Raw genomic sequence first — 10,745 nt, forward strand, 5'->3', positions numbered from 1 at the left:
AATGACCTGGAGTGAATCTGCCAAGAAGAATGGGCCAAAATTCCTCCAACACTGTGTGCAAAGCTGGTATTTACCTACCCCAAAAGACTTGAAGCTGTTATTGCAGTGAAAGATGGCTCTACAGAATATTAATGTTGGGGGGTTGAATACTTATACAAGCAACATGTTTCAGTTTTTTGTTTCTTACAAACACTTCCCAATGTAAAACCAATGTCACCTTACAATAATTGATTTTGAGTTTCAATGTTTAAAAATAAATATACAGAATGAAATTACAATGTACCATTTGTAATTCAGTAATATGAGAGCATTGGTCAGGGGTCCGATTACTTTTGCAAGGCACTGTACCTCTTGTAAATACATTTTAAAATCTGTTTGCAGGTGTATAAACCATTTCACAAACCAGTCACTGAAGCAATATAAGATATAAAATACAAAAGATTACACTCAGTAAACTTAAGTCAAATAAAACCATTTCTACAGTTATACAGTTGCACAGTTACATAAGCAAAAATTAAATAAGATGAGCTTGTAATTGAATTAATGTGGGGGACAAGATGAGATAAAACACAAGCTCAGATTCTCAGTCACTGGCTGTCAGTAGTAAAAATGCTTATGTTCTGGACGAGCCATAGCCCACAGGTGGAACATCTGCTTTGCAAGCAGAAGGTCTTAGAGTCAATCCCTGGCATCTCCAGGTAGGGTTGGAAAAGACTCCTGCCTGAAACCTGGAGAGCCTCTGCCAGTCAGCATAGACAGTACTGGGCTAGATAGACCAATGGTCTGATTCTGTAGAAGGCAGCTTCCTGTTCTTGTGTCAGTTATCTGCATGTTTTAATTATGCAGCAAAGTGTTTGCCCAGGCATTTTCCTCACAGTTAATCCTTACCTGTCTTTAATGTTCTAGTAGCAAGACCTGATGAATTAGACAATGAAAGGTATGAACAATTAAATCCCTTTTCCTTCATAGCATGTTTCATGTTATCTGTGCTCGTGTGACTTAGCTGTAATGCCTTTTGTTAATTCAAATCTTATTGGCAGTGAATGCCCTTCAATGGTTGGATTGAAGGAAAGATCCCTTGCTCATACTGTTGCTCAGCTGCCCCTTCTTAGTTTGCAACTAAGGCTGCAAACCTGTGCTTGCTTGGGAGAAAGTCTACTAATCCACAGTAAGGTTGCAATCCTGTACCCACTTACTTTGAGCAAGCCCCACTGTAAGTAAGATTCACTGGGTTCTGAGTAGACATGTATAGGATTTCACTATAAACTATCATTGGGTTTAGGATGCAAGCCATATAAATCTGAGGCCTTGAATTCTACATACACATGGTTCTTAGAATCCCCAGTTTTCCTGGAAGAATGTGTTGTAAGGCTGGGAATATCCACCCTGTTTACTGTTCTTTATTCTATTTGAGTGCTCAGTCAAGGTCATGGAGATTAAGTACCCATGAACACTCTTTAAACAACCTAATGGTGAATACGTAAGAGTGATTTGTCTGCACTACAGCAGGCTACCTGCATTGATAAATTCTTTTGCTCATATCCTATTGAAGTGAATTGAGAAAAATCTCATTTACTTCTGTGGGATTTTTGTGCAAAAGTGCCCTTGGTTTATAATAGGCTCTCCAGTGTGGTGTAGTGGTTAAGGTGCTGGATTACGACCTGGGAGAGCAGGGTTCGAATCCCCACATAGCCATGAAGCTCACTGGGTGACCTTGGGCCAGTCACTGCCTCTCAGCCTCATGAAAATCCTATTCATAGGGTTGCCATAAGTCGGAATCGACTTGAAGGCAGTACATTTACATTTTTATTGGAACATCCATTCAAATTAAGCAAGTATAAGTTTGAAATCCAATTGTAGGCTGCAAGACACCTGCCTGCCCGTACTGTCCTTGCGGAAGCGATCCTGCAGAATACAGTGCAGGGAGATCTGAGTTTAAGCCCAACTTCTAACCACTGCTTCAGTCTGTTTCTCATCTATAAAACACACACTTAACTAGCTTCAGTGAGGTGGAATAGGAAGATGGCGATTTTAAAACGGCAATAGGATCCATTTATTGATATTTATTAGCAAGATAAGATATCATTTTTGTTGTCCCTCCAGCTGGGGCTACGTCCACCCCCGACTGCTGAGTGTACCTGAACTATGTCACTATTTGGCAGAAGGATGGGTCACAGGAGACAGCTTCTTGAGGAACCTGTTGGGCTTCAAAAGGCAAAATCCGGGCAAGGTGAAAAGCAGCCCTCACTGGTAGCAGCCATCTGGTAATGGGCAGGAGGGAAGGGGGAGGACTTACCCAGAGGGAAGACCTGAGAATAGCAGCTGTTTTAATTACTCTTTTATTTATGAACAAGCATAATAAATCTGTAACTATACACCAAGTGAACGCACATGTGCACTTTCAGTGTTGGGGTGAAGGGAACAGGAGGATTGAGAGGTGGGTGCAAAGGGGAAGAGAAATGGGATACCAAGACAGACAATACTACAGCCATCCTATTTCATAGAATTTTTAACAGATTGGTCTTGCTTCCACCTACATTCTAAACTAGAAATTTTGCCCTGATTCTTTCAAATGCACACAAGGATTTGGTCCAAAGACAGCTGAAGCTCACAAGTCCCCTTCCTCTCTGCCCCCAATGCTTATGCAAAGCTTCTCAAGCAGAATTCCTCTGATTTGGTCTTGGTTCCCAAGCAATCAGCTTGCTAGCAGCAGCCAAAGTGTGTGTGTATAGTCTTGAGCCATAGGAGCCAGCTTGCTCGCTTTCCTTAATTCAGTAGAAACTGACTTTGGGTTTTGTTTTCCAGTTCTGCCTTCTAGCTTGTGGCGTCCTCACATTTTTGGCTGTGTTGGGCCAGTACATTCCAGGTGTCTGCCTTGCCTATCTAACAAGTGAGTATCTGTGTGCCAAGAGGGCAGGGACTGGGCAACAGAATGCCCTTCACTTGAAAGTACAGAGCACTTGCAAACACAGTTGTTCTGACCTGTTCCAGCTTGCTTTGGTTGCATTGTAAACTGTGTGTACTTATTGTGCCAGCCTAAATATTTTATTTATTTCATATATTTATATACTGCTTAAAACAAAACAGTATAACAGTGGTATATAAAAAATGAAGAAAATGCAAAGCAAACAATAAAACTGTAAACATCTGAAATGCAACAATATAATACAATGAAATAGAATGGAGATATCCTTTTCTAGCCCCAAATGCCTCCTGAGAGTGTTAATTGAACATCAGCCCTCTAATCATCCTCTTTTTCTAGTGCTTTCCATCCTGTTGTGGCCACTTGCTGTGTACCACCACCTGGGTCACCACCTGTACACCAAACTGGAGCCAGCTCTGCAGCGATTGGATTTCAGTGTTCGTGGCTACATGATGTCCAAGCATAAGGAGAAACAGTGTAAGTCTGGTGCAGGGCTGGCACTAATCCCCATGCAGGTCTTGCCTGCTACCCTTTTTGCTGGTGATATAAGGAACTTGGCAGATTGGATAAAAGCACTGAATGAGTCAGTGGTTGCCTTAGAATATTCTTCCTATTCCTGACCACATTTTTTGAGAAATGATCATATCTTGCAATCAATGAGCAATTGATTGTCAAAACTGTTTTTAACATGGGATCAGGATTATTGCAATCCTAATTAGGGTACAGCGGTCAATTAGCATTTTAGCTCTTGGTGTGTCCATTCCTGCCCTGGTCTCTAATCTCAATGTCTTATCTCTCAGTAATCTTGTTTTGGGCCAAACCTGTTTCTTCTTCTTCGCTTCTTTGTGGAGGTGCTGAATTGTTTTCTTCCAATCTATAACTGCTATTCTCTGCTCTGATTTCACTGCAGTGCGACACCAGATGCTGAGCCGACATCCTACTAGTGCTGATGGGAGTGATAGTGAAGAAGAGCTTGCTGCTTTCTGTCCCAAGGTAAATATTGCATGGATCTTGCTAAAGAAAGGAGTGCTACTGGGATTGGGGGGAGGGCAACCTGTGAGTTTCTACTCATGGCTGCTGGCTCTGTGCTTAATTTGAATATTATTTTTTAATGCCATTGGATTTCCTTCATTACAACTGCATCTCAAATTTCAGAAGCAGACTCAGTTTGTAATTCTTCAGAACATTTTTACTTTAACATTGGACAACGCTGGAATGGCTGTAAAATGGTAGTGAAAGCCTTTAGCCGCCCTACCCTCTTCCCTTCCTTTCCCCAGAATCCTACTGGACCCCACATGGGCCCAGAGGCATTCCTCTCAGCAAATGAAATGAGCAACTGCAGGGCAGTGCCTGGGTTTCAAGGTGCCTGGAAAACCTTTTTTTTAAGTGTGAGGGAGGGAACTGCGGCTGCTTGGTGAACTTGGGCAATTTGGGAGGGTGTTTTGCCTGGGGTGGGTATTGCCTGCTTATTTTTGTGTGTGCTTGTGATCCCTAGATTTTTTTTATTTTTCATATGTGTGTGTGTATGTATATGTGTTCTGTCTGTTGAGGTTGGGATGTAGTTTTTGCCTTTTAGGGGAGGTGTTTTCCTGGTTTTGGGGTCTTCTGTTACTGTTTGTGGCTTTTGTGGTAGATGGGAGAGTTTTGCTGGTCTGCTTCTGTGTGTCTGGCTTTTTTGGGGTGAGTGGGTTTTGCCTCTTTTTTGTGGCTTTTGTGGAAGGATGGCTTGTCTGAGCATCACCAGTTTTCCTTTTATGAAATGGATGATTTTATTCTTTGTAGGGGCAAATACATGGGTGGTATTTGAGGGTGAAACACAACCTGTGTTTTGCACTCAGTTTCTTGAGAAGTCATTTGTGCTTTATGACATGAGAGGTCAACTTGGCAGCTATTTTGTAACTAGCCCCCCCCCCACACACACACAATGACAGTTTATAGTGGCACTCACCACAGTTTTTCAGATTTCCAAATGTGCCGGGGCCCAAACAGGTTAGGGAAAGTATGTATTCATGTTACATTAATTTTTAATTCGTATTATTGTTCAACAAAAAATACAATATGCATATTTAAAAGCATCAATAGTATAATAGAGTAGGGTTTGGGAGCAAAAACAGCAGAGTCGTGCACCACCTTAAATAAGTGTCTTAGGCTGCAAGCCAATACATGTCTACTCAGAGGTAAGCTCCATTGGGTTAAATGGGACTTACTCCCAGGTAATTGTATATTGGATTGCAACCTTATTTATTTATTTAAGCTTTCATGGACTAGAGTCTACTTGATCACATGCATTAAGTATTATCCTTGGTTGGCATACAAAACCCGGCTGCTTACAATGTTTTACTCTATACCCACATTGTACCTAAGATGTTATCTCAAATGGTTTACCAGAAGGCTGAATAAGCTGTCATGCAATGACCTCTGCCTTGCCTTTTTCATTATAGCTTGAAGTCCGCTGAAGATAACATTTAGATGTGTGAACATAATTGAACTTTTGTTCAAAACCTTTATGTTCATACATATGGCTGAAGTACACCCCCCCTTTTTAAGTGCCTTCGATAAGCACCCTGTGCTTTAGAGATTACAGCAAAGCCTTTGACTGTGTAGATCATGAAAAACTATGGAATGCTTTAAAAGAAATGGGGGTACCACCGCAACTGATTGTCCTGATGCGCAACCTATACTCTGGACAAGAGGCTACTGTAAGGACAGAATATGGAGAAACCAATTGGTTCCCAATTGGAAAGGGTGTGAGATAGGGGTGTATTTTATCACCCTATTTGTTTAATCTATATGCAGAACATATACAGAAAGCAGGATTGGACCAAGATGAAGGAGGTGTGAAAATTGGAGGGAGAAATATCAATAATTTAAGATATGCAGACGATACCATACTACTAGCAGAAACCAGTAATGATTTGAAACGAATACTGATGAAAGTTAAAGAGGAAAGCACAAAAGCAGGACTACAGCTGAACATCAAAAAGACTAAAGTAATGACAACAGAAGATTTATGTAACTTTAAAGTTGACAATGAGGACATTGAATTTGTCAAGGATTATCAATACCTCGGCACAGCCATTAACCAAAATGGAGACAATGGTCAAGAAATCAGAAGAAGGCTAGGACTGGGGAGGGCAGCTGTGAGATAACTAGAGAAGGTCTTCAAATGCAAAGATGTATCACTGAACACTAAAGTCAGGATCATTCAGACCATGGTATTTCCGATCTCTATGTATGGATGTGAAAGTTGGACAGTGAAAAAAGTGGATAAGAGAAAAATCAACTTATTTGAAATGTGTTGGAGGAGAACTTTGCGCATACCATGGACTGCGAAAAAGACCAATAATTGGGTGTTAGAACAAATTAAACCAGAACTATCACTAGAAGCTAAAATGATGAAACTGAGGTTATCATACTTTGGACACATCATGAGAAGACATGATTCATTAGAAAAGATAATAATGCTGGGAAAAACAGAAGGGAGTAGAAAAAGAGGAAGACCAAACAAGAGATGGATTGATTCCATAAAGGAAGCCACAGACCTGAACTTACAAGATCTGAACAGGGTGGTTCATGACAGATGCTCTTGGAGGTCACTGATTCATAGGGTCGCCATGGGTTGCAGTCGACTTGGAGGCACATAACAACAATTTGATTTAGGATTTAAGCAAATCAGACTAACAATGTTCCAGTTGTCTGCATTTATCAGACATATATTAACCATGGTAGCTTTTGCCCACTTGTTAAACTTTTGATATATTGATTGGGATACCTCTTCCAAGTATGAAAAAACATTATTTTTCTTGCAGTGTTTCTCCCCCCCCCAATAAAATGACTACTGTGTGTGTGTGTCTGTGCTGTCCAGTAAGCCAAAATAACTTTGTTAAGAGTGTTCCTCGTCATTTGCTTTTTTCCAAGTTGGATGATGCAGTAGTTGCAAAAGAGTTGGCCATCTCTGATTCGGAGCACTCTGATGCAGAAGTATCCTATACTGAGAATGGAACATTTAATCTATCACGAGGACAAACCCCCATGACAGAGGGATCTGAAGGTGAGGGCAGCAATTATCTGAAGGTGAGGGCAGCAGTTGCCGCCCTGGGCTCCTGCTGGGAGGAAGGGCAGGATATAAATCAAATAATAATTAAGTAATTAATAAATTATTGGGATGATCAAATAAGGGGACAGAATATAGTTGCTACCAAATAACATTTTAATTGAACTGTTGTTAGCCATCTTGGAAGTCCATTGTTGAGATAAAAGGGCAAGATATAAATACTTTGATAAAATGAAACCAGCTAGGTGCTGTACAACATGGAAATATTGTCATGGTCCTCTAAAAGGTTTGCAGCTTACATTAAATGAAGTAGACAAGGATTAGTGTGTGGGGAAGTTGGTTACTGCTATCAGCTGAGTGACAGAGCTTAGACCTTTACTTTTTGAACTGGGGGTTTTCAGTCCTCAGCACCTTGAGGGCATTCTTGTGGTAGGAGTGATAAAGGCTTCTGCCTGTGAGATCAATTTGCCAGTTAACATTGCCAGAACCTAGGCAGAGATAGTTCTTAGCCCCTAAAATTCAATTCTAGGATCTGCTGCAGTACAGAAGCTTGATAAGTTTTTTTCTCTTGTGCAGAGGAGTCACCTCAGTCAAGTATTTGGAGGTAGGTTTCTTGGTTGTAAATTTGACTCCCCAGGTCATGGATTCTTGTGGACAATATAGTTTAAAAGAAATAATTTACAAAGTGCAGTTAGATTGCTTGGCGGCAGGCGAAACCATGTCATGGCTTTAACTGCCATACTAATTTTCTCTCCTTAGACTTTGATGGTCACAGTGACCCTGAGGAATCATTTGCCCGAGATCTTCCAGATTTCCCTTCCATCAACCCTGAGGTGACGGGCATAGACGATGAGGATGATACAAGTCTAGGCATCCCAAGCCTTGCCTCCCGTACACAAGGCCAGGAAGATCTGCAACTTTCTCATGACCAGGAGGAAGTGACCTCGAATATCCTGGGTGAGTTGCCATTGATGCACAACCTCCCAGATGACTTAGCTGGCTTTGTGACCAGGGGGATGATCCAGCTGGCTTTGTCAGGAGCCTCCCAGTCAGGCTCTATGCCTGGCAACAGACGGCAACAAAATACCAAGGCCTTCCTCCGGACCTCCAGCTCAGAGCTCGACACAGATGCTGAAGGAGATGACTTCGAGCTGTTGGATCAGTCAGAGCTGAATCAGATGGATCCATCCAGTTCCCGTGGCCAATAAACAATTGTCTTCCCTTCCCTGCTGTGGCTGTTCTGTCTCATTGAGCAGGGATGGAGAGCTTTGTGCAGAAGTAGGATAGTATCCCATTCTTTTGTATAGCCTGATACAGCAAATTTGGAAGACAGTGTGAATTTTAGAACTAAATCCTCCTGGGGCAGAATCGGAAAAGATTAGTTGCCATGCCCTGTACCTTTATAGCTTGCTGTGTGTTACACTCTTGTTCAAAGCCAAAATGTTCTGCTGCTGTGGTTGACCTTGTTAAATAGGCCTTGAAGGCAGATGTCCGCTCTTTTTTAATGCAACAGTTTTAATGCAACAGAAGTCAGGCAGCAGGAATTGTCTTATATTTAAAAGCCAGATAATGAATAAGTTCTAAAATCTCTTGAGCAATGAAAGTGACTTAAACCCAGCTGCTGATTTAAGATTGAAATCCTCATATACAATCAAGCGTATCTCTGTTATGTTTTGGACCCTGACATCTATGAGGTATTGGAAGCTACCTCTGTCCTCAGTAAGCACTTGCACGGGATGACCCCAAATTCATATGTTTTCAAAGTCTGGAGCTCTAATCTGGCTCTTCATTTGCACATGATAATGGCAATAATATTTGGGGGGGGGTTGGACACCCCCCCGATTAATTATTTGCAAGAAGCATAGAGCACTGGAAAAATGCCCTCCAGTCCCATAAAGGTTCAGGCAGAAGCAACATAAAAGAATTGGCCCCTGGTTCCCCTCTTAACAGTCACCAAAGCCCACACCTATGTGGGAGCCATGAATAAGCTTCCTCAGTAAACAGCACTGGGTCTCCAAAGTATAATGGATGGTCCTTTGGGATTCCTAACTACCACCTGGCAGTCTGACCTGTCCAGCTACTGGTTATTTGTCACTTATGATTCCATAGATGTTCAGTGTTCTCAGATGGCCCCTCTTTTGTTGAAGAAAACAGTACACCTACTATAAAAAGCTTGTAACCTAGAATCACAGATGAAAGCTGGTACCAAAGGCAGAGTCCTAGGGCCTTTCTCCCAAGATACGGGCAGTTTTCCAAGTAGGGCAGTAAAAGGGGTTCATTGCTTAAGAAATATTCCATTAGGAAAAGCCTCTGGGAATACAAAGCAAGAGAATCATCATTTTGAGGATCTCTGTAATCTTAGTATGGCAGTGTTTTGACTAATGCATGACCAAATTCAGAAAGGCTCAATGGCAAATTTGGGGATAGCTATTCTTGTAGTTGCACTTCCTGCATTGCTGGTTAGATGGTGTTCTTCCACAAGAATAAACCATTTACAAATGGCATCTGGGTATTACTAATGTCTTGACACAGGCCTGTTCACAGTACTACTGACATCTGTTTCTCCTTGTTTGAGTAAAACCAGCATAAGATATCAACTGTGGTGTGATGATCTTAACCAGCATCTCAGACCTGCAAAGACCCTTCACAGGACAGGACACACTGTGTGGAGTTATGTGCTACAGCTATCAAGTTGATGATCCTGGTGCTCCATATCTTTCCTGACAGAATACCATATCCAAACTTTTTAGGTTTATATGCAAAATGGTTGGAAGACTGTACTTTAGAAGTAATTCTTGGTGCAAAGCCATCCTGATAACCCTCTGTGGACTGAAGAAAGACTTGAAAAAATGCTGTGCTTTTACTTTTAAAGCTTTTTTTAAATAGTTTCCATCATCTTTTCACAACTTGTGAATCTGCTGAACTCCATCTTGAATACTGCATGCCCAGCTAGCCTTGTTCTCGGTTCCTTTCATTCTAACTCAAAATTGCATCCTCTTCCAGGCTCAGTAGTTTAGATGTTTACATAATTTTCTGACTTCACATTTGAAAACCTCTGTGTGCTGTGCTGCCTATTATTTTCTTGGCCAAGCAGTAATGTGATGTAGATGCTGTATGCCTATTAGCACATTCTTGCAGAAGAGATTCAAGAGGGTGGTGCTTTGTAAATTTGAAACTGCTTGGTTTGGTAGCATTTGTGCGGCAATATCATGGTATTTAACTGCCTTTTTAGTGTTTACAAATCAGCCAACATTGTGGAAGTTTATAAAGTAATTTGTCATTTTGCAGAAGTTTTTTAAATAAGATGCTGATAACTTTTGAGGTGGAAAACTTAACTTTACTTCATTAGATTTTGTGATATGTGGATTAGAACAAGAGTTTAGTGCAATAAAACCACCACACCTTCTCCACTGTATCAGTAGTGGGATGATACTTTTTTGTTTTGGTTGAATGTTTGTTTCTGCCCTAAGTGGTACAAAATAAAGAATTTGAGACAAGCCCAGTTTCTTTGTTTCCTCATTGCTGCACTTATAATGCCAAGATAATTCTTTTAAGAATTTTGTTATTGATCCGCATTAGTTTGCTCAAGGCATGCAAGGTCTTCAAGGGGTTCAGATATGTGTGTTAACCCTGCCCCAAATGCCCAGGGTGGACTCCTCTTTAAGTGCACAACAGTCTGCAGAGGGCTGCTTATGCTTGGAATCTTCTGGTGATTGGGAACCTTGGTTCAATGTGCTTAGAAACCCTTTGCAGACCTTCAAGCTAAAT

The 10,745-nt window shown here is 41.3% G+C and overlaps 1 protein-coding gene across 5 annotated transcripts in view; it reads left to right on the plus strand.

Annotated features, from left to right (window-relative positions):
* Positions 1 to 10,479, plus strand: part of RETREG3 (reticulophagy regulator family member 3) — a 19,115-nt gene extending 8,636 nt beyond the window's left edge. For 2 of the 5 annotated variants that reach the window (XM_061590238.1, XM_061590242.1), the window contains exons 3-9: positions 907 to 937; positions 2,104 to 2,230; positions 2,806 to 2,890; positions 3,263 to 3,400; positions 3,834 to 3,916; positions 6,842 to 6,974; positions 7,737 to 8,202. In XM_061590238.1, the coding sequence (XP_061446222.1) occupies positions 907 to 937; positions 2,104 to 2,230; positions 2,806 to 2,890; positions 3,263 to 3,400; positions 3,834 to 3,916; positions 6,842 to 6,974; positions 7,737 to 8,185 (1,046 nt within the window). In that variant the 3' untranslated portion in view covers positions 8,186 to 8,202. Of the gene's footprint in view, positions 1 to 906; positions 938 to 2,103; positions 2,231 to 2,805; positions 2,891 to 3,262; positions 3,401 to 3,833; positions 3,917 to 6,841; positions 6,975 to 7,736; positions 8,203 to 9,509 lie in introns of those variants that run through there. The other 3 variants (XM_061590240.1, XM_061590241.1, XM_061590239.1) reach the window with 3 other exon arrangements.
* Positions 10,480 to 10,745: the final 266 nt, after the last annotated feature.

This window comes from Rhineura floridana, chromosome 11 (genome assembly GCF_030035675.1).
Source record: "Rhineura floridana isolate rRhiFlo1 chromosome 11, rRhiFlo1.hap2, whole genome shotgun sequence".
Taxonomy (NCBI): domain Eukaryota; kingdom Metazoa; phylum Chordata; class Lepidosauria; order Squamata; family Rhineuridae; genus Rhineura; species Rhineura floridana.